We start from the raw sequence: 26,150 nt of genomic DNA on the forward strand, positions 1-26,150 counted from the left end.
TTGAGACTATTGATCACCTTGACCATGAACTATACTGTGATTTATGATGAAATTTATGTTATTATCACAGACTCACTTTCAATTTATCAAAAAACATTGGGTATGATTGTGTGGTCTAGGAGTGGGTTGTTTGTGAAGAATTCACTAGACTTTTAGTTTAGTAGAAATATGTGGGCAAAAGGTTTAACGTTCTAACCATTGTTGAGTAAGCCATGATTTAGTATAGGTTATTGTAAGTAATTTAATAAATCTTGAAACACGATGCATTGTGGGGCTTAGATTTAGAGGGAAATGTTAGTTGAAAATGCTAAAGAAATAAAACTCTTGGCAAAGACTATAATTTTTTTAAAATAAAATTGCCAGCATTCAACCATCTCGAATTGGGTCATCAAATGAGTGTACATACATGTGACATATGTAAAATTTGAACATCATCAAGCCAGGCATATATCTGGATATATAGGTACAGATTCACAGAGGTAAATCTATCCTCATTTTTGGATTCCAATTAAATGGTATTTTACAATGTGGTCATATGTAACTACATTGTTTTAATGAAATCGAAATCGATTGGGGGGGGGGGTTACTCAAAGTCAGGCCGGGTACAACTGCTGAGGTATTGCCTTTCAAAAAAAATGCTAAACACGAACTTATTTTTGTAAAATTATACCCTTGTTCAAGTGTAGAAACTTAAAATAGATACCCTACATGTATATACATACTAAAATCATACTGTTTCCAAGTTGAGGTAACATGAATTCATGAAATTCTTTTTTTTCACACTGTACACTAACACTGTACATACATCAAATAACTAAGTGACACCCCTTTTAAGTGTTTTTATACTTCAGCTTGCGTACCATATTTTATTCAGAACCCCCCCCCCACTATACCTTATCACTTCATTATCAATAAACATGAAATACCAGCAAATCATTTGCACCCAAAGCCCATGCATGACTTTACATTAAACATGCAGGGAAGTTAATGTGTACAAAATGATTCCTTGACAGGGAAATTATAATTCAGCAGTTTGTGAATGATAGGACATAACAATAAAATTCAGGGTTTTTGGACCTTTTTTACATCCATATGCATGTACATATACATGGTTTTGAGAGCAATGAGTGTATGGGGAGGGGGTATGACATTGCCACATGCAAAGTTCCAGGCTTGGGTGGCTTAGGTGATTGGGTACACATGCCTGCACATTATTTCTCAACATTAAACCACTAAATTTTGCTATGTTATCACAATTTACTTGTGACCTTTAACATTGCTTTCACAACAAACATACATTCATTCAACACCACCAGTATACTCACTTTGTCGACAGCAGTGATATTAGCACCATGTTTTAATAACAACTCTGCAACAGGTGTATGTCCATTATCTGCAGCATAATGTAATGGAGTTCTCTGATACTGGAAAACAAAATATAATGAAGAGTACAACATGAATATCTAATGCATGCTGTAGAAGATTTGGTCAGTACAAACGTGATTTATTCATTTATTATTGTAGAAATCTAGGTCATGTCATACAATGACAGAATAAGCTATGTAAATGCCTGGTTCATTGACCTGTACTCGTACTCAGAACAGAAACAGTACATATTTCCAACATTTTGTATTGCCCCATTCACTTGCACACATGAGCAAATGCACTACAAGTTTTCATGATTTTTCTAGTCATAGGAGTAATAATGACTATTATCTTAATACATTAATATTGGGCATCAACTTGGTGAATGGTACGTTGGGAATAAAGAAAGAAACCATGTGTAATTATAATTAATTTTCTGGCAACTAAAGGAGAACTATGGATCTATTATTAGTATGTACATCTTTCATTTGACAGCTGACAGATTGGGCGAACATGGCACTCAATACCATACATGTGACATGGACAACATCTGAATATGCATTATTCAAGTTTTGTGTGTGCTTTCAATTAGTACAGGCCACATTAATTGTAATGGAGGTGAATCTTGTCATAAAGGACATTAATCGATCATTCCAGAAAATATGATAACATTCTGAATTACAAGAAACTCAGAAACTCAGAAACTCCGACTCGGCTCTGTGTGGCAACTCAAGCCTTTTTTTGTTATGATGCCAACTGAGAACTAGTTATCCACAATTTTGGATTGGGTAAGAAACACAAGGTAGATAAAATACCCTGTGTATATTCTTTGATTTAAAGTTGCATTCACATATACCATTTTCTGTATAAAATCTTTGACCTTCACTGTAAGTATCATATTAAATCATTTTGCATTTCATATGGTTTATTAGATATCTTATTAAACAGAACTCTAAAATCAAATTCAGAGGTGCGTCTTAAAATGAACAAAAATTTGGTTTTATTTAGTTATTAGACACCACGTCATTAGCTGTACTATACAAATTACCTTGTTTTACACAACAGTTTTATCAGGGCCCAGAAACTTGAGCCAGTAAAAATTGTCTAAAGCCTTGCAAAAAAAATGTTTCTAGCCAAATTTGAAATGGGTGTCAAAAGTTGTCTTGAAGTCAATGAAACATGCATAAATTTTATTAGATTTCTTGGCCTTAGATTTAGTGCTTTTAGAATGTTCTGCATGGTACAGATATTTGTTCACATATGTCTTTAATATAAATAGGTTGTCTGTAGTTTGACAATTCTTTCTATAATTAAACTGCTGCTTTGATAACAGGTTATTCATATCTAAGTATGATATTAGCCTAGTGTTTAAAATGTTTGTGAATAGTTTTCCACGGCAGCTTAAGATAGCATTACCTCTGTAGTACGTGTATACTGGATTATGTTTTAAACTGGATTAATTTATTGGCATTATTATACTTGTATACCATGATTCAGGCATCTTAATTTCCAGATTTAAAAATGATATTGAATAGTCTTTGTAAAGCAGTAGTAAGATATTGTGTCCTACTTTTAAACATATTATAGAAGATGAGTAATTTTAGTACTGATACTGACTGCAAAAATATGCAAATGAGACAGTACTTTGATAATTTATTTGTTTTTCATGTTACAATGCAAATTAGTCACGTGCCAGTGCATTTTTTTATTTCGGCACAAATTACGCAAACTTCATTTCATTTTACATTATGGACTTGGGCGTTCAAGAAAATAGTTCGTCAATCAACATACACTGACATAAAAGAGGTAATAGATGACGATGACCATGAGGAAGATGGTATAATTTCTTTCATCTGAATGATGGAAGTCAACAATCTGGCTGGTACACAAAAAATAAAAAAAATTAGAGAAATGAAGACGAAACAGGAAGTATCTCTATTTAGAATAGTATAGTATAATATGAATGAAGATGTGGAAATGCAACTGACTGAGGAAAGCACTAGGTTTGACCAAAGAACATGAGAATGCAATGTTCAAAGCTGGTCAACTCAATTCTCAAATTTAGCCACTTTGCTACACAGCGCCAAACTGCACGATCTGAGAGTTAACGAACACTTACAAATGAAATGAGATTGATGTATTCATTTTAGGCGCTGACAAAGAAGGTAGTGAGTATTCGATGTACTACAAATGCCTGACAAAACAAAATGACATGAATCAGGGGACAACCTTTTTCTCTCTATGCATGTCACGTGACAGCTGATATATCTTTTTTGCATCCATGCAGTCTATGGGAGTGAACTGCTGAACAATTATCATTTTAGAGATACCAATATTGATGGGAATATATACATTTTAAATGCTGTTGTTTCACTTGATTTGTTGTATTATGATTTGAATAAACTATAAATATTGAAATGTATAGTATTAATTGTTTGAAATCATAATCAACATAAAATAACATAGTTGAACTCTGGTGACCTTGCCCTTTGTTATATAATATAATTCCCTTTATCATAGTTTGTTTCAATATAAATATGCATTGTCATAATTAATTTTGAATACAAACAAGTTTTGGGGTTGAAACAACAGTGGGGAATCAGTCTACCGAATGTCCTTAAAAGATGTAAATATCTTACAAAAACATTGGTACCTTTTTTGTTTAATTATTTTAAGGGACATAATTTCCAGCTTTATTCAAAGTAATTCAGATATTTTAGTATAAAAACAAATGTCTCATTGTAAAAAAAGTGCTGCATTTAGATGTGAATAGATTCATAAAACATGCAAGGTAACAGACAATTTTAGCTGGCTTTAGTCCAAGTAATTTGTACAGGTGTCTGTCAAAAATTAATGATTCACTGAGACAAATGTGAACTGCCTCATTGTGTGACTACTGTATTATATGAAAAGTAAAAAAAACACCCTTTATGAATAGCTATCATGTTGCAAGCTCTGCTTTGTATGTAAATCAACTTAAATAGTTAGTTGGTGTCCAGTGGAGGGAGAAGTCAACAGTACTGTTGCCTCCTGAGAATCTACATCTTCAAACACTGCAATCTTTGAAGTGCGTGTTTAAACTAGTATTATAAAAGCTCTATCTTTCTGTTCTAATAGCTGAAACATATTCCTGTGAGTTTTCATTTGTCGAATGAACTGTTTGTCAAATACAGAATACATATATTTTAGAATAATTTTCTTTTTAAAATGTGGAAGAAATGTTTTGCTTTTAATGTATTTTTTATGTATTGTTTTTGATTTGATAACTTTGAACTAAACAGATTTTCTATTAGCTTCAGGTCTTGATCAAAGTTAGGCACCCAGTTCATAGGAGTGCTTATATTGATTTTCTGACATCTTGTTTTCTGTAAAGATTTTATTGGTAGGTTTGCAAATGTGTATCAGACTGTGCAATCTCTCCATGAGTTGGTTTTGAAACCCAGTATGGGATTCTGAGATACATTGCCAAGGATATTATTACAAGATAAATCATTTGCTTCATTGAACACATACAAAATGCATATTTCCACTGAGATCAGTGACCTTTGATGTGTATCACCAGATCAGTAGAAACAGTCAAAATATTTTATCAGATTTTCTCAATTTTCATACAGGACATCTGTTCTTCAAACTCAGGGAAGACTTTATACTGATGAATAAGGTGACCAAGTTTGATAAAGTTTGGAATAGAATTAGTAAAGTTATTATGCACACAATAACAATTATTAACGACGACGACAATGCCGGACAAAATTTTTCCCTTAATATACCTTTCCCTTCCATCTTTGATGGTACGGGCAAAGTAATAAAAGTGATATTAACTTGTTAATGCACAACTAAATTGGCAAAAGAATCCACACTGTCTAAAAGTATTGACCAGCAACGACAAATGAATAATATATTGGCAGAGACACAAAACATATACAACCCCAGACAGCATCAACAGTGTTACCCTTGGCAATATTGACAACAAAAACAATGGCATATCATTAGATAAGCAACCTGAAAGAGCAAATCTTTTTCACAGCATGATTCTCTATTTGTCCCATCACAGTGCCATAAACATCCAGTAATCCACTCAAATAGTAATTGAAGAAACACATTATTACTTTATTGGTAATTTTTTACAAATTGTATTGATTTTCTAATTTAGCCAAAGATTGTTCTCACTGCAGATGAATTCTGGGGATATATTTATTTGCATATTTCTTCATTTATGCTTTAAAGTGGTCACAGGCTCCTTGCAAAGCATTAATTGGATCAAGAAAAATTTTAATTTTGGATCTGGCATCATCAATATTTTGGTCATGACCACCATCCCTTGGGTAGGCAACAAGTTGTGATAATGCCCTCACAAACATATGTTATTATTTAAATAGTCATTTTTTGTGTTGTAGGCAATAAAAAAAAAGTATGGTGGTCACATAACAAATCAACATGTTTAGAGGTTGTTTTGTCAATTTTAGAAGCTAGGTTAGAACCAATATTTACCAAATTGTAGAAGACTTCAGTAATTTTTCTAGGATTTGAGCAAATAAGTTTGGCACCGTGACGTTTCAGCCTGTCTGGGAGTGACTTATTTCCCTGCTTATTACCAATCAAGTCATTGATGATTCCTATGTTTCACCTATGGTATTTGGGAAACTGTTCTGAGTAGTAGCATTTTTCTGCCTTTTCAGGAATTAACAGTTGTCAGTACATTACTATATTTGCAACCTTTTTATATAATTTATGTTTTGCTTTTAAATAAGACATTTTTGATTGCTGACGTAAATCCAGGTTAAGAAACTTATTTATGGTAGTTTGCTACCATTAAAAAAATACTCAGAAATCCTCAAAATCCAGCAAAAGGGGTTGGGTTTAATATTGTAATATTCAGAATTCTGAAATTAAAACTATAAGGTCACTAATTTCTCAAAAAACGACCTTGAAAATTGATCAAAAGTGCATTTTTTGAATAGTATACAATTGGTTACTATGGCAGAAATGTTATTCAGTTACCTATGCTAAAAAATTATATATAGTGCTATGAGGGCTCGATATGGACATCACATAAATGGGAAAATTTTGGAATAATATGGAATGGAATAATATGCGTAAATTTTTCACCACCTGACTTTCTCACCTAAATTTGTATGCCCATTTTTATCACATTCTTCAATATTTCTAGAAATGAATCAGAATCAGTAAATTTTCAGTTTTTCACTCAAAATTTGGCTACTTTTGTCCCCATCTTCCAAAGAAAAGAGTAGACTATAAACAGGACTATGTCATTAATAAACTTGTGATGATAAGAGGGAACTGGTGGTGGAATCCTATGCAAAATGTTCAAAAATGGCCAGTTTTTAGATTATTTTGCACATGTTTTCTTGAAAACACATCCTTCTTTCTCTGTAAAAATGGTAAATATGAATAAGCAGCCAGGGAGAAAATACTTTCAAATATTTTTTTTGTTGGATCTGAAATATCGGTAGTAATAACACCAGTGTGAGTACAACACAAATTAATATTAGAATAAATTATTCACTGATGAGTGGTTTGATTTTCTCATCAGCCATGATGTATTTATTATTAAACCAACAAGATAAATCTGTTTTGAAACATTGTGCCCTTGCTGGCAGTGTTCTATTGAACAGTGATCTGACATAAACAAGTCATTGTCAATGACACGTCCCCGTTCCGTTCATATTTGAGTAACAGATACATTCAAAGCAGATCATGACCGAAATGCACCTGCATATGTACAACACATTGTGCTAAATCTGAACAAAATCCATCCATGCATGACTGAGATCCGGTTCTGGAATTGTGAAAATACGTGATTTTGATGCATTTTCGGCCTTAAAATGGCCATCATTCCGCTATTGTTAAGCAGATCATGAAACAAATGCACATATCTATTTGTGACATGATGTACCATGTGTGTGTGAAGTTTGAACTTGATCAATCCAGACATGTCTTGGATACGGATCCAGAATTGAATTCTTTAACAAAATGGCCGCCAGTCGGCCATTTCGAACTTGATCCGAAAAAAAAGACGTGCATCAAGGTCCTATTATGTTTAATGTATGTACCAAATTTGAACAAAATCCATCCATGCATAACTGAGATACGGGTCCGGAATGGTGAAAATGTGCGATTTCAATGCATTTTTGGCCTTAAAGCGGCCCCCATTTGGCTATCGTTAATGAGATCATGAAACAAATGCATATACGTATTTGTGACATGATGTACCTTGTGTGTGTGAAGTTTGAACTTGATCAATCCAGACATGTCTCGGATACGGATCCAGAACTGAATTCTTTAAAACAAAATGCCCGCCAGTCGGCTATTTCGAACTTGATCCGAAAAAAAATGACGTGCATCAAGATCCTATTATGTTTAATGTATGTACCAAATTTGAATGAAATCCGTCCATGCATAACTGAGATCCGGGTCCGGAATGGTGAAAATGTGCGATTTCAATGTATTTTCGGCCTTAAAGCGGCCGCCATTTGGCTATCGTTAATGAGATCATGAAACAAATGCACATACATATTTGTGACATGATGTACCTTGTGTGTGTGAAGTTTGAACTCGATCAATCCAAGCACGTCTCAGATACGGATCCAGAACTGAATTCTTTAAAACAAAATGGCCGCCAGTCGGCCATTTCGAACCCGATCCAAAAAAAAATGACGTGCATCAAGGTCCTATTATGTTTAATGTATGTACCAAATTTGAACAAAATCCGTCCATGCATAACTGAGATCCGGGTCCGGAATGGTGCAAATGTGCGATTTTGATGCATTTTCGGCCTTAAAATGGCCGCTATTCGGCTATCGTTAATCGGATCATGAAAAAAATGCATGTGCATATGTCCCATATAATGTGTGATGTATGAGTGAAGTTTGAACTTAATCGGTCCATGCATGTTCGAGATACAGGTGATCACGGACGCACGGACGCACGGACGGACGGACGGACGGACGCACACAGGGCAAAACATAAGTCCCCGTTTTTGGACTGCGTCCGAACGGGGACTAATAACAGTCTTGCTAGAATTAAAATATCCACTGGATTGTATCATTTGCATAACTTGTCAATTCTTAGCTGACCATTTCAGCAATAAGTGGGTCATCATCGATACTTTAATAATAAAATCACCACTAAAATTATAATCAAAGAAAGCTTAGAAAGAACTCCCGTGTGCTGAGAGTATTGAAGACGCATTAAAAATTAATTCAAAATTACTAGTACACGAGATATTGATGGAAAAGCTGAAAACTAATTATGTAAATCAGGTTACTAATATGAACAGAACAAACAAATTATGAATTATTATGCTAATTATAGAATTAATATGAACAAATTTTAACCCAAAATTAATCACGTCTGTCTATTGTCCTAGAGCATTTATGTACCAAATTTTATTCAAATGATGATCAGTAATTGAGATATCAGTGTTAATTAATTATGTTAATTAGGTGATTAAAAAGTATAAATATTTACCAAAAACTGATTGGGTCTCTGCATAGTTCCTTTTAAAAGTTTCATTAAAACCCAATTCGTGGTTCTTTATATATCAGTGGAATATTATGCAAATCAGGTAAACAATATTAAATTAAAACTAATCAGGTCTCTGCATAGTTCTAGAAGATCTAGTAGCATGTCTCATTGAAATATGATGATTAGTACTTGAGATATCAGGCAAAAAGCTGAAAATTAACTAATTATTCTAATAAGGTAATTAATATGCACAAATATTTACCCAAAAACTAATCAGGGGTCTGCACAGTCCTTAAGTAAGTTTGTACCAAGTGTCATTGAAATGTGATGATTACTACTTGAAATATCAAAAACTGAAAATTAATTAATTATGCAAATTAGGTCATTACTATGTACTTGTATTACCCTAAAAAATATCAGGTTTGTGCAGTGTTTTATTGAAATGTGATGATTAATACTCGAGATATCAGTGGAAAAGCCCAAAATTGATTAATCATTATGCAAATTAGGTAATTAATATTGCACAGATTTTTACCCAAAACTAATCAAATCAAATCTGCGCATTAGTTTGGAGTACTATGTGCCAAGTTTCAACAAAATACAATGAGTGGTTCTTTAGATTTAGTGGAACAGACATGGAACAGCTAAAAAATCAGCTAATTATCATGTAAATTAGGTAATTAATATGCATGGATTTTTACCAAAACCTAATCAAATCTGTGCATTGGCCCAGAGCATCTATGCACCAAGTTTCATCAAAAATCAATGTATGGTTCTTGAGATATCAGTGGAACAGACACACACACAGACACACTAACAGCAAAGACTCCCTTTTTGTGCTTCGCACACGGGAGTCAAAAAGTAATGAAACTATCAAGAATAATGATGATAGTAAAGCATAAAAGTATGTTGATTGGGTGATAAGGAAACCAGAAAATAGCTTAGAGCTAGTTGAATCTTATTTTTTGAAAATGAGGGCTATTTGGATTAGTCATTAAAAATTAACATTAAGGCATTTGGGTGAAAACAATTTGCCTGCTTTGAACGATTTTAGCCAATATCAAAACAAACCACACTTTTGTCAATAACGATTTAGTTGCTGAACAGCACTTCCATCTAACGACTAGAACTTTGGATATTTTGAAAACATTGCACAAAATTGGCTCTCGTAAAGGAGTAATTTTTTTGGAGAAAGGAAAGAATTTAATATGCCGACTGAATACCCTTTATGATGAGTACATGATTTTGGCATATGCCAACTGGATACCCTTCATGATGAGAACATGATTTTTGCATATGCTGACTGGATACCCTTCATGATGAGTACATGATTTCGGCATATGTCAACTGGATACCCTTCATGGTGAGAACATGATTTCGGCACATGCCTACTGGATACACTTCATAATGAGAACATGATTTCGGCATATGCCGACTGGATACCCTTCATGATGAGAACATGATTTTGACACATGTCTACTGGATACCCTTCATAATGAGAACATGATTTCAGCATATGCTGACTGGATACCCTTCATGATGAGAACATGATTTCGGCATATGCCGACTGGATACCTTTCCTGATGAGTACATGATTTCGGCATATGCTGACTGGATACCCGCCATGATGAGAACATGATTTCGGCATATGCTGACTGGATACCCTTCATGATGAGAACATGATTTTTGCATATGCTGACTGGATACCCTTCATAATGAGAACATGATATCGACATATGCCGACTGGATACCCTTCATGGTGAGAACATGATTTCGGCACATGCCTACTGGATACACTTCATAATGAGAACATGATTTCGGCATATGCCGACTGGATAACCTTCATGATGAGAACATGATTTTTGCTTATGCCGACTGGATACCCTTCATAATGAGAACATGATTTTGACACATGTCTACTGGATACCCTTCATAATGAGAACATGATTTCAGCATATGCTGACTGGATACCTTTCATGAGGAAAACATAATTTTTGCATATGCTGACTGGATATCCTTCATAATAAGAACATGATATCGACATATGCCGACTGGATACCCTTCATGGTGAGAACATGATTTCGGCACATGCCTACTGGATACACTTCATAATGAGAACATGATTTCGGCATATGTCGACTGGATAACCTTCATGATAAGAACATGATTTTTGCTTATGCCGACTGGATACCCTTCATAATGAGAACATGATTTTGACACATGTCTACTGGATACCCTTCATAATGAAAACATGATTTCGGCATATGTCGACTGGATAACCTTCATGATAAGAACATGGTTTTTGCTTATGCTGACTGGATACCCTTCATAATGAGAACATGATTTCGACACATGTTTACTGGATACCATTCATAATGAGAACATGATTTCGACACATTTCTACTGGATACCCATCATGATGAAAACATGATTTCAGCATATGCCGACTGGATACCCTTTATAATGCGAACATGGTTTCGGCATATGGCAACTGGATACCCTTCATGATAAGAACATGATTTTGGCATATGCTGACTGGATACCCTTCATAATGAGAACATGATTTCGACATATGCTGACTGGATACCCTTCATAATGAGACAATGATTTCGACACATATCTACTGGATACCCATCATGATGAGAACATGATTTCAGCATATGCCAACTCGATACCCTTCATAATGCGAACATGATTTTGGCATATGCCAACTGGATACCCTTCATGATGAGAACATGATTTCGGCATATGCCGACTAGATACCCTCTATGATATTAATATCATGGTATTTATATACACAACAATATAACATATATTTATATACACATAGACAAAAATGACCTCTATCTCGTTTCGGTTTGAGTTCGCCAGTGAGAATACTGTCATAGTCTTTGTTCTGTGTCAACACAATTTCAAACCAAGAGATAAATTTCCTGTCACAATATTGCCCATTCAGTATGCAATATGTCACGGGACAATTTACAATTTGTGGTACCCACACACTCAAGCTATGAGTATTCTAACCCATGACTAGTGCTATGACATAGCATAATAGCTGTATTTAATGTATTAATTACTGGTATTTTTATTTTTTTTTATCCACCAAAATGAGGGATGTTTTAGTTAAACTTTGAGCTATGGCAGAATGAATATGAAAATGTAGACAAAGAAAAATTAAATTATTAAAATATGTAATTAAAAAGTTCACTATGTCATATTCTAAAACTAAGTCAAAATTGAGAAGAAACCAAGTCAAAGAATTACAACAAGGGGTTGCAAAGCTTGAGAATGATCACAATCACATCACTGCTATTTGCAGATGATTTAATTATTAATGTCACAAACATAAACTGGTTTGCATCCAACCCGAACTTGAACCCCAACTCTACCCCTACCTTCCAGTGCTTCCCAATTTGACTGTACATTTGTATATACCCCTCTGATGGACACAGATAGTTATCTAGAGGGGACATTTCCAATTGAATTGGGGAGGGAGATAGGATGTGGGTTAGAATTAGAATTTCGGGCGGATGCAAAATGAACTTTTTCCATAGATAGAAATAAACATTTTATAAAATTATTGTGAAAAGTGGAATCTGAAGTTTAATTTATCTAAAACTGAAGTCATGATTTTCTGTAAACGATCACTTTAAATCAACAGTAAAAAAGGATATATAACAAAAAAACAATCAATTTTGTATCTATAACTACAGTTATTTTAGGTACCTTGATGACATTTTCAAGCAACTTCTCAGAAGCTGGCCAGAGTTTATCAGACAAGGCAGCAAATACAACAAGCAGTCTGTGCTGAGATAGTGTCACAAGACTTGTTTTCAATTAATTAATAATGGTAGCCAGAGGAGGACCAAAAGACCTTGCCTTGTGTTGTGGGTTCTTTACCCATTACAATTTGGAAATGTACACAAATTCGACACACACGCTTGCAATGACAACATGAATATGTATTAACTTTCAACTCAATATTTAATAACACAACTATAAACAAGCAGCCTCTCGGCTGAGATAGCTCCGCTGTTAGCAATGCACATTTCAATTAAAGAACAGAAGATATCATTAGAAAATGAACAATATGCATAGTATCAATGGAATGGGACTTGCTGTTTTCAACAAGAATTCAAAAATATCATTTTTGACCATAAATGATTGTGGTTTTTACCAAGAAAAAAAATCACTTTTTACCAAAAATGACAAAAATATTCACCAAAATTAGAAAATTAAAGATATCATCATGAAATGAAAAAAATTGAGAGTGGTCCACATGTAGTACCTATATATGTAATATCAAAGCAATTGGACTTGTGGTTTTTAACAAGAAGTTGAAAATATCACTTTTAACCAAAAATGACAAAAATATTCACCAAAATTAGAGAATTAAAGATATCATTACAAAATGAACAAATTTGAGAGAGGTCCATATGCAGTAGTCGAAAATATCACTCTCACCAAAAATGACAAAAATATTTACCAAAATTAGAGAATTAAAGATATCATTACAAAATGAACAAATTTGAGAGAGGTCCACATGTATTACCTATTTATGTCATATCAAAGCAATTGGACTTGCAGCTTTTAACAAAAAGTTGAAAATATCACATTTTACCAAAAATGACAAAAATATTCACCAAAATTAGAAAATTAAAGATATCATCATGAAATGAACAAAACTGAGAGTGGTCCACATGTAGTACCTATATATGTAATATAAAAGCAATTGGACTTGTGGTTTTTAACAAGAAGTTGAAAATATCACTTTTTACCAAAAATGACAAAAATATTCACCAAAATTAGAAAATTAAAGATATCATCATGAAATGAAAAAAATTGAGAGTGGTCCTCATGTAGTACCTACATATGTAATATCAAAGCAATTTGACTTGCGGTTTTTAACAAGAAGACGAAAATATCACTTTTTACCAAAAATGACAAAAATATTCACCAAAATTAGAGAATTAAAGATATCATTACAAAATGAACAAATTTGAGAGAGGTCCACATGTAGTACCTATATATGTAATATCAAAGCAATTGGACTTGCAGCTTTTAAAAAGAAGTTGAAAATATCACTTTTTACCAAAAATGACAAAAATATTCACCAAAATTAGAAAATTAAAGATATCATCATGAAATGAACAAATCTGAGAGTGGTCCACATGTAGTACCTATATATGTAATATCAAAGCAATTGGACTTGTGGTTTTTAACAAGAAGTTGAAAATATCACTTTTTACCAAAAATGACAAAAATATTCACCAAAACTAGAGAATTGAAGATATGATCATGAAATGAACAAATCTGAGAGATGTCTACCCAAGGTACATATACACCAAGCATCAATGCACTCAGGCTTGTAGTTTTCAAGAAGAAGTCGAAAAAGTAAAACATTGACGACGACGGATGACGGACAATCACTCATATGATAAGCTCCGCTCGACAAAGTCGACAGCAGAGCTAAAAAGTGATGTAGCTTTCATTTGGCTATTATTTTATCTTTTGAAATATATTAATTAATAAAATAAAATGATAAATTTTGACAATACATATATTGCATTGTAATATTACTATTACATTATAATCTAGTATCCGTAATTAGTTACCTGCAGTGTACACCACTTCAGATTGTATTGTTTTAAACAAAGAACTAGTTTGGAGTGACAGGGGTTAGGTTAAGGACAGGTCGCCCAGCTGTACTGTTATTATACAAATTTCTTTGTTTCTGGTCCCTTGTGGTGAGCACTGAAGGCAAATTCAAGTTCGTCTCACCCAGAACACAGTCCTGGAAGGTTGTTCTTAGGCAACCACTTGCTGGGGTCTTGTGACGAGCCAAGTTCTGCTTTTTGTTTGGGGCGCTAGGGAAGTGGCTATATCTCTAGTATAAGCCTGGGCCAGCTTTGGAGCCTATGTGTTCAGATTTTCTGGAAGGAACTGTACAAAAAAGACAGTATCATTAACTAGCTATTGTGGTTATTAAGGGCCAGCACATCGAATATGTCTTGTCGTGTACGTATAACTCAATTGCTGTTCACCTGGGGTTCATCACAAAGGAACTATTAAAATGCAAACTCAAATATAATTGTAAGTAGAATTGTGTTGTAGATTTTGTTGAATTTAATTATGAGAATTATTTCCGTAACATTTTGATATTATATTGTTTGAAAGAATGACATGAAATTTGTTAGTTTCAAGCCTTAGTAGTAAGTTAAATATATTTATTGTGATTTTCTTATGGTGCTGCTATTTTTCATATTGCCATCTTGAATTTTATCAAGCAGTTAAAATCTCACATTATCGGAAGATATGTGTGGTCTCACTTGGAGCTACGTGTTACATTATCGGAAGAAGCATGTTGTCTCACTTGGAGCTACGTGTTACATTACCGGAAGATACACTTGGAACTACGTGCTACATTATATACTGGGAGTTGCGTTATATTCTTGGAAGCTATGCGTGGTATTACTCAAAGCTACACGTTACGTTGTATAGAACTTTGAGGGTCATACATAAATGTGTAATTTAAGGCAACAATTTTGTACATCCAGTAACTTTCTATTCCGAGGCTAAATAATTTGTGTAATCGCTCGTTTAACAATTTTCTCGTATGTTTTGCGCTGGCAGTCCAATGTTTCACTAATAGGTAGAAAATCCTAAATTTGTAAACAAATTGCATTGTATTTAATTCTTTTTTCATCTTGATTAATTAAAGTTATTCTTTCAATGTTATTTAACTAATTTGTGGTCTTACTGTTACTAGGCAACATAGTCAAAATTGTTGGTATCTCGTATGCATGACAATTGCACCTTTTTTAAAAAAATAATATTTTTTTGTATTACAAGTTCAGTGAAAGAAATACTAGTATGGGAATCTTGCCATGCTGCTAAATGACCACAACGGAAACCTAAATTGACAACTGCACACAAAAAATTTTGATTTGGTGTGCAACAGTTGATGACTCAGTGACTGTTTCTGTTGTAGTCATCTATGAATTCTGCAATGCATAGAACTTATGCCTAAAATCTTAGAATTCTAGCTTATCTACTGTTGTCGTTGACTTTCACCATATACATGTAACGCTTCCTTTTTTATAGTAAGAAATGTGTTTAACTATACGGTTATCGCCATGTGTCATAATAAATAATGTTCTAGCTCTATAAATGACTTTATGATTTACATAAATATTATAATAAATATATATTATATTTATATTTACAGATTTTTATAAAATATCTTGTAGATTTCTTCAATAAAAAAACTCATATAATTTCTATAAAAGTTTATAGAATTAAAACATCTCTAGAAATCTCATAGAATCTTATAAACTTCAAGGCCTATGCCTCGTGAGCTTTTGCCCATCATCAGTTGGAGAGTCATTCATTATTGTTTAAATATTATGAGAGTACATAAATTTAAAAAAATGTCTCTTCATTCGACCAAATTATGGAGACAGTTAATTGCTGGCAATTATTCTCACTATTTAGTGTTTATGTGTGAATTGTTTTTTTTTAAATTGTTCATTCATTATTTGGTAGTAACCATGGGAACAGTACTTAGATGTGCCTGGTATAAAATATATCTACTTTATTGGTGAAAATTGCATTTGCAAGTCAAGTTTACAGACACCTTGAGTACTCATCTGAATGACTCATTTCACTAATCAGGTACAATAGCTGTTTCTATAGTGTATATCATTGCTGTCAATGAAAGTAACATGGTAGTATTTACACACATGACAGACATTTGCTTTCAACTACTGGGATGGAAAGCATATCTGTGATATGTGTGTGATACTTACAATATACCACATTGTAAGTTATGCTCTAACAAAGCTATGACAACATAGTAATTATACTCACAATATCGGTAGCATTCACATTGGCATTTGCTGAAATCAACACTTCTGCTATAGTTGTATTTCCATTAATTGCACAATAATGTAATGCAGTGCGGTTCTCCTGTAATATGAACATGTGATGCATACATTAGATAACCATGCAGAAGAATAATTTAAATATTACACACAATGTTTAGCAGACCCAACATATCAAACAACAATAGTTGCTATCTGTAATTTAAAATTTATTTAACTGTTTTTGATCACCACTGATCACACAGTAATTACAAGTTATCTATTATTTCAATGTACAATTATAATTCATCTTAACAGTATTAAAAAGCAGATGTCATGATTTTATTCGTTTGGTAAATTATGTTTTCAAGTAATTTCAAGCAGTATTAAATCAGTGGACAATAGTGGCGAATCAAGTTCATAAACCATTTTATTTAAGAAATTAATACAATTGATATGCTATTTTGTAAATATTTAGATTATTCAATGAAAATAAATTCATTCATTTTGTATATTTTTGCTACTACTGGTAACTTCGGTTGTTTGCCATACAATGATGTGCCATTTACATACTGTTTTACCAATTAATTGTTTCACACTATTTCAGTATTCATGTACATTATTAACTTGGAATCCACTCATTCTGTGTACACCAAAGAATGGATGGTTGACTTGTTACAAACCCAAATCAACATTTTACTGAAGATCCAAATCTATGTACAAGTACATCAGGTCATTGTAAAAATGTGGGTTACACAAAGCAAGAATGTTCATAGCACATGTATAAATATGTTTCCAGGGCGGAGAGATTTTGTGGAACAGTCACAAAATGTAGAGAGGGCAGTGAAATGGTAGGGTACAATTTCCCAATTGAAATTCAGCAATGTTACAAACAATGCGTGTCGTGATATACGATTTTTTCATTCTTAGCATTTTTGCAACAACAAAAAATTTCTATATTCTAAAAAAATGTTGTTCTATATTAAAGTTTTGTTGTCCTGAATGTTGGTTCATTTTGTTGTTGTAACTATTGAACATTACTCAAGATTTCTGTGGAACGTTCCAAATAAAAAATCTATTTATGGGCTGTTTTAGATTCAATTGCAAGCCTGTGTCTCCTCCCCCAATTTTTGTTATTTTGTTGTTTGCAATTACTGGCATTCCATATCTTCAATGGTAGTTATTTTATACAGGGATGCAAGCAGCATGCCGGGTACCCAGGCTGAGTCACAGTAGCAAGTGACAAGAGACTGGAACCAAGTCTAACACTTGACATGTTATTGTGTGTGCTTAAACACTAATTTTCTCAGAGGGATATTTCACATTTGAAATGATGAGAACCCATGTGGGAGGGGGTAATGTGTACCATAGTAGTAAATGTGTATCCAGCACATGTATGAATGAGCATTCTGATTTTAATGGAAAGCAAAGGAACAGAAATCTCAAGTCATCAAACTATGCCATTCTGAACACATTTGGTGTCATTTATTTTTAATGAAGTATGTTATACATGCACAGACTGACCTGAAAGTACCTCCTCTCTCAAAAAAAACTTTAGAGTGATTCACTACCCGAGTCTATATTCACAGTTTTTAAAAAGTTTTGTGCTCATAGACTTCATCTAGTCTAATACATTACACAAAGGCCCAACATGTATTTCATTCACTTATCCAAAAATGAGCACATGCAAGGAATTTCAATCACGTCCTATCGTTTATTTAAACCATATCTTTATGATTGGTTGCTTTAATCTAGAAAAAAACATTTACATTGACTTTGACTTGACTTTTCAGATGTCCAGAATTGAGTCAGAAGCCAAAAGTTCAAAGATTCGGAAGTGTAAAAAAAAATTAAATGAAAATAAATTGTATTGAATTACTAAATAAAAGCCAATAAAGATACGGCTACTACACATACCAGGTTCCTTGTGATTTGATTATATTTGACCTCCACACATATAGGTCACAAATCACTTGCTTTTTCACATCAGTGACAACCAACATTTGAAAGAATGGCTGAATAGCTATCATGTTGCAAGCTCTGCTTTGTATGCAAATCAACTTAAATAGTTGGTGTCCAGTGGAGGGAGAAGTCAACAGTACTGTTGCCTCCTGAGAATCTACATCTTCAAACACTGCAATCTTTGAAGTGCGTTTTTAAACTAGTATTATAAAAACTCTATCACTCTGTTCTAATAGCTGAAACATATTCCTGTGAGTTTTCATTTGTCGAATGAACTGTTTTTCAAATACAGAATACATATATTTTAGAATAATTTTCTTTTTGAAATGTGGATGAAATGTTTTGCTTTTAATGTATTTTTTATGTATTGTTTTTGATTTGATAACTTTGAACTAAACAGATTTTCAATTAGCTTCAGATCTTGATCAAAGTTAGGCACCCAGTTCATAGGAGTGCTTATACTGATTTTCTGACATCTTGTTTTCTGTAAAGATTTTATTGGTAGGTTTGCAAATGTGTATCAGACTGTGCAATCTCTCCATGAGTTGGTTTTGAAATCCAGTATGGGATTCTGAGATACATTACCAAAGATATTATTACAAGATAAATCATTTGCTTCATTGAACACATACAACAATGCATATTTCCACTGAGATCAGTGACCTTTGATGTGTATCACCAGTGATCAGTCAAGTAGAAACAGTCAAAATATTTTATCAGATTTTCTCGATTTTTGCATGATATTTTCATACAGGACATCTGTTGTTCAAACTCAGGGAAGACTTTATACTGATGAATAAGGTGACCAAGTTTGATAAAGTTTGGAATAGAATTATAGTAAAGTTATTATGCACACAATAACAATTATTAACGACGACAACAACGACGACGACAACGCTGGACAAAATTTTTCCCTTAATATATACCTTTCCCTTCCATCTTTGATGGTACGGGCAAGGTAAAAATGGCAACTTTCATAAGTTTATGGTCATAAATAGTGCATATTCTTGAAAAAAATATTTTAAATGTGTAATCTAAACATATTCAAAGTGTCCATGAATCAGCAATGTGGATATTATTTGGTTGAGCTTTTCTTAGAATACCCCCCCCCTAGAATAAGCACATACAGTACTGGTAGTAGTAAATCCATGTGTACATGCATACAAATGAGCATTTTGATTTTAATGAAGAAAGGAAGAATTGCTGAGCAGTTTGCATGTACACAGACGCCATAATGTGAAGTGAGCTTTAGCGAAAGATTTTCAGTGTAAACAAGCACGGGTCACACATGTACGTCATCTGTCCAGAAACGCTGTGGGTATCATTGAACAAATGCATTTCAAATGCGAAAACAACAGGTTCAGCTTACAACCAAATATCTCATAGAACATGAAACAGTAACAGATATACACCATTCAACACATGTTTGGCCGTCATTTATTGTCATGAAGTATGATATAAACTAGTAAAGACAAATTTGTATCTGCTATTGAATATGTAAAAATGAATAGAGGTTGTGAGATGGGAAGTATATCGTTTAAAATACTCTTGGATGTCATTATAAAGTCAGTTCAAGTGGGTAAATCAGAATTAAATAATTGTTGGTATATTGCATCATTCATTTAAAATGCATCAAATACTGCATATGAAAAAATGGTTAAACTGAAATACACAAATCATACATGTGTATGCTACATGATATTCAAAACTTTCATATCAAATTGTAGTACTGCCTGAGACGGTTGAATGCGACAATATTTTATACAAGTTTAACAACAAAACAATGTATAACAACAACATTACATACCACATCTGGTTCATCTACTGGTCTTCCTTCTGCCAGTAAACGTCTCACACCATCAATATCATTCTTGTCAGCAGCTTGATACACCGTCTAATTATAATGATAAATAAACATAGATTCAGATATCAAGGATTTGAACCTAATACAAGTATCACATGGTAGTAAAATGTAGAGGGAATGCTGGGTATAAATTGTGACACACATTGTACTGTATGTATTATTATTTACTGTTTTCAAAGACTTGAGTTCAAATGTCAATGTTCTAAAACTTTTCTCACTTAGTTTGTATTTTACACTGACAATAATCTGCGTATTGGGTTAGAATATTTATCGGTTTAATTTGCATACTTAGGCGTTACTTGATAGCATCCCTGAAATCACATTTTATAAAATCTCATCAAGGTCATCACTTTGAATGGTCATGTGTTGGTGAATAAAACTAATTAAGTCAAAGAGAATCCAGTGACCTTATACTAGTATTTCATGCACAGTGTTTACAATACCAAAAAATGATCCCAATGTTTGAATAATATTGTATTTATTTGGTACATGTGTACAGTGTATAATAAAACATTTCAGTGAATATTCAGTTTTAACCCTTAAGACGCGATGTACGAGAATACTCGTAATAGCGCGTCTGAATCCCACAGTGAAGTACGAAAATAATCGTAAACGACCCTCTGAGAAATTGCGTTGTTTTGAATGACGTATATGTGGAGTACATCATCAATAAAGGCGAAAAACGTGTGAAATAAACTTTGACCTGTGTATATGTGTGTGTTATTCTTGCCTCAACCGGGGATTCCCCGCCCAATATGCAAATTGTATGTACAAATTCCATAGCTCGACTGCTAACTTTGAATGTTTGACTAGCAACGCAATCAAAATGGCAACGCCAAATTTGCATTTCGATGACCCTGAAATACAAGCTGTATGGGATCAAATATTTGCCGATTCTGATTCTGAATACGAATTTGAAGGTTTTACTGCGGAAGAGATCGATTTTGGTGATATTCCGAATGATGATACCGAGTGGGAGATTGAAAATTCTGGAGTGGAAGTTGCCGACGATACTCGTCTTGGCTGGTAATCGAAAGCAAGTGGCGACGACATTTTGGTACCACCGTTCACCGGTGTTCCGGGACTCAATGTTCAATTGCCGGAAAACGCAACCGCATTATATTTTGTCAAGTTATTTCTTAAAGATGAGGACATTATCAGCATTGTCGAGCAGACAAATTCGTACGCAAATGGTCATCTTGCACGCAACGGTGAAAACCGCACTCCAGACTCCGGAAGTAGAAGAATGTAAACATAGACGCCATAGAGATGAAGATTTTTCTTGCCATGACAATCGCTATGTCGATGCTCCATAAGAACGATCTTGATGATTATTGGAGCCTAAATCCGATAATTTCGACGCCTTTTTATCGTAGCATGATGCCAAGAGATAGATTTGAGCTCATTTTAAAATTTCTGCACTTCAATGATAATGCTGCCTACGTCGCTCGCGGTGAAGCCGGATATGACCCTCTTTTCAAAATCCGACCTTTGTATGACACCATAACATGCCGTTTGTCGGAAGTTTATACGTGTGAGCAGTGTATTAGTCTTGATGAAGGAATGGTGCCATGGAGAGGGAATATTCACTTCAGGCAGTACATTCCAAGTAAACCAGATCGTTTTGGTTTGAAATCATACATGGTGTCAGAATCATCAAGTGGGTACACTTCTGTTTTTGATATATATACTGGGAAAAATTACACCCCTAACCCCGATACAATAGAAAGTGAAAATGAAGGCCATACTTTCAATGTAGTAATGGGGCTGATGAGAAAAGCTAGTTTGCTGAACAAGGGATACAAACTGTACACAGACAATTATTACACCAGTCATACGCTTATTGACCATCTAAAAGCTGAAGATACAATGTTAGTTGGTACAGCTAGAATGAATAGAAAAGAAATGCCTGCAGCCCTGAAATTGCCATTGCGACAAGGTGAAGTCATTTATCGTCAGAGAAATGGAGTCTTGGCGATGAAATGGAAAGATAAGCGTGATGTTACTATGTTGTCATCAGTACACATGCCAATTTGGAAATTTGTTGGCCTATCCAGGGGATCCGGAGAACCAATTGTAAAGCCTTTGTGTGTTGTAGATTACAACAAAAATATGGGAGGTGTGGATCTTTCAGACCAGATGATCAGATCGTACAAAATGCATCGCCGACGTTCAAAGTGGTATATCAAGCTTTTTTGCCACATGATAGCTCTTCTTGTCACTAATGCCTACATCCTTCACAGGAAGTTCAGTGCCAAGAAGTTAACTTAGCTAAATTTCGTTTATCCATTGTTCATGATCTTGTTTCTAGTGCAACCACTGCACCCATCCCAGCACAGAAAGGGCGAAGATCAGTTGGTCAGCCACTAAGACGACTCGAAGAACGCCACTTCCCCTCACCCATCCCTGCTTTCCCTGGTAGTAAAAAACAAAACCCAACTCGCCAGTGTGTAGTTCACAGAGTGTCACACGTAACATAATAATACCAGTACCAGTTGAAACCTCATCTGTTGACTCCGTGTTCGTATGTTATCATCGCCGCCAGGGAAGTCTTTATGTTACTGTTGCCATTTTGGTATTTGAACCATCACACCTGTACTATACCAATTACGGTAATATTATGTTACGTGTGACACAGAGCCTACTACAAAAAGCATCAAGATGGCAAGCGTCCACAAGAGAGTCGCGTGTGGTGCCGCAAGTGTGAAGTCACCTTATGTACATACCCATGCTTTGAGATTTATCACAGCAGACGTCACTTTGATGCAGTTGATCCAACAGATTTCCATTTTGATACCTAGTTCGTTACTCACTTAGTATTGTGTGCATCTGTGGTCACCACTGTACTAGTACAGTCAACAAACTCCCCCAGCGATGTCATCACAGTTAGCAGAAGCGAACTCGCAGATCTCGTTCGTCACCTACAACAGCAAGGAAACTGTTAGACGCAGCCGAATAATATTTCGCAACCGCCCGCTGCTCCACAACTGTTGGCAAGCCTCGCGTCATCTCGCGATCCAAGCCAAACAACACCATCAAGTTCGATGGCAACTGACTCTCTCACAAATAACAGTCTTCTGATGACCTTGCCAATAGCTAGTCAACATAATGTGATCATACACAATAATACCGCTCATCAAGACAATTCGATGTCTCACCAACAACTTCCAGCTACTATAAGCCAAGCATCGCTAGCTCACGCTAATCCTAGTCAACAATGTTTTGCTACCGGGGGTCATTTCAATGCAACCAACATGGCCGCTCCCATACAACGTTCCGCTTGTGAGGGCATTCTCACTTCCGCTTCCGGTATCAACACTGCGACACAGGCGATGCCGATGATGAACAAAGCCAGCATTGCAGTTTCTCCTATCATCTCACCTGCAGACTTGTTATTAGCATATGTCGACCAGCAAATAATACTCAATCAACTAGCAAACCGGGGTAAGTTTGTTGATTTGTCCGATTTACACCCTGACTCAAGAAAACCAAATGCCACCCAGATCTCAAACACCCGAGTGGCTTTGGACTCTGACTATCCCTCAGTCGCTGTTCTCTCAAAACATGCAAAAAAGAATGAAATTCGCGATCTAGCGAACTGGCTAGAATGTTGGTCAACATTTGCTGCCTATAGGGCACATTATTTTCTCCATGAGGCTGTACATCTATTCAACTACCAGCGTCACATCGCCAGCCGAGCTCTTGAGTTCAAGCCAGAAGCATGGGTCACCTATGACAAAGAATTCCGTCTAGATTACTCACGTTACCCTGGCCTACGGAACTGGAGTTTGCCTAACAACCAACTTGATTACAAATTCTGTCAACAAAAACTCCATCTGCTCATTCCAACATGTCCTGACTGTCATAATAAAGGTTATACCAAACAGGAATGCCAACGAAGCAGGAATCCTTATACATTGGTGAACGAATCTGCTGACAATTATAACAATACAGCGTGCCGTAATTTCAATCAAGACCGCTGCGAAACTCCATGCCGGTATAATCGGCTCCACATTTGTTCATCTTGCCACTCTGCAGGCCACACTGCCACTAGCCACCGTGATACCGAGACGAAAAAACCATCTTCCTTAATTTGGGGCCACTTGTGGTATGGTCATCGAATACGGTTCCACTGCGATAACATATCAGTCGTCCAAATATGGAAAAAAGGCTCCTCATCATGTCCACAGATTATGCAACTTGTCCGACTGTTGTTCTTTACTGCAGCATCTAATAACTTTCATGTTGGGTCCCAACCAAAACTCCAGACCTGTGCACCCTCTTAACGGTTCCGATGTGCGACGTAGTCCCGTCAACCTCACACAACAAGCCTGCCACTACATCAACCCGAGCATTGCACCAGGTACATGACGAACATATCATGCGGGACAAACTCGCTATCTTCTCTTCTGTCGCATGTATGGAATGAATCCTTATCCACTAACGCAACGCTCAACGATTCTGTTTATGACACATCTCGCAACGTGGTCACTTACCTATGGTACGCTAAAAGTTTACCTTGCAGCTATCATCCGTGCACACATCGAAGCTGACTTCACCTCATCAATACGCGACGACCTCCTGCTTCACTTCACTATGCAAGGCATTAAAAGACATCACTGCGTGCCAAATCGTGTAAAACTCCCAATCACCATTGCACTGATGCGAATTCTTAAGGACACCGTCGCAAACCATCCCACTATTTGCAACCATGACAAAGCTATGTTGTGGTCTGCTTTTACACTGGCGTTCTTCGGCTTCTTGAGAGTCAGCGAATTTGTCGCACCCGTGTCAACCACCTTCGACCCACAACGCACTTTACTGATGGCAGACATCACTTGCAACACAGACCTCATCATTGTGCTCAAGGCTTCTAGGACAAACCCATTCCGCCGGGGATGTAACATCATCATCGCACCCTCACAGTCATCGGTCTGTGCTGTGCAGGCATACCAGGCGTACAAAGTACTACATAGTTCCGTCACTACCTGCATTCCAGTTCGCCAACAGTACTTTCCTCACGTGGCAAGCTGTTAGCAACCACATTAAAGACCTTCTCACTCGCGCATCTGTGCCAGATGTTAACTGTTACACTACTCACAGTTTCCGCAGTGGTGCAGCCACAACAGCTGCCAACGCAAATCTCCCAGACTGGTTGATCAAGGCACTGGGCAGGTGGTGCAGCGACGCCTACCAGACTTACATTAGCACCCCCCCAGCATTATCTGAACAGGTCCGGGTCACTTGTCCATTGCTGACTGCTCTTCTTTTAACTGTATCTTCATCATTTGTTTTGAGATTTCATTTCGTTTTCGCCATGTGTATTTGCAGTGTATTTAGTTTAATGTTTTATCGGTCTAACCATGCTTTGTTTTATCTTATCGCGATAGACTTTGTAATTTTATCGGTTTCTTTAGCATGTTTCTTTTTCTTATTTACAGTATGTTCGTTATGTTGCTGTGCAAGTTTTTCAATTTGTTTTTTTTTTTGGTAAATTTTCAGTTTGTTTTACTCTTCGTGTAAAGCCCATCTCCCGCAACACATCATCCTGCCTTTAAATTTGGGGTTTCCACCACAGACCAAGCAGACTTTTCACGGGTACCCACGCT

General features: G+C 35.3%; 1 protein-coding gene across 1 annotated transcript in view; it reads right to left on the minus strand.

Annotated features, from left to right (window-relative positions):
- LOC102807364 (uncharacterized) overlaps positions 1-26,150 on the minus strand; it is a 101,223-nt gene that overhangs the window by 22,958 nt on the left and 52,115 nt on the right. The window contains exons 12-14 of the mRNA XM_085494339.1: positions 20,485-20,571; positions 16,723-16,821; positions 1,326-1,424 (exon numbers count right to left, since the gene is read on the minus strand). Coding sequence (XP_085350465.1) covers positions 1,326-1,424; positions 16,723-16,821; positions 20,485-20,571 — 285 coding nt within the window. The remainder of the gene's footprint in view (positions 1-1,325; positions 1,425-16,722; positions 16,822-20,484; positions 20,572-26,150) is intronic.

This window comes from Saccoglossus kowalevskii, chromosome 20 (assembly GCF_978046115.1).
Source record: "Saccoglossus kowalevskii chromosome 20, keSacKowa6.1, whole genome shotgun sequence".
NCBI lineage: Eukaryota > Metazoa > Hemichordata > Enteropneusta > Harrimaniidae > Saccoglossus > Saccoglossus kowalevskii.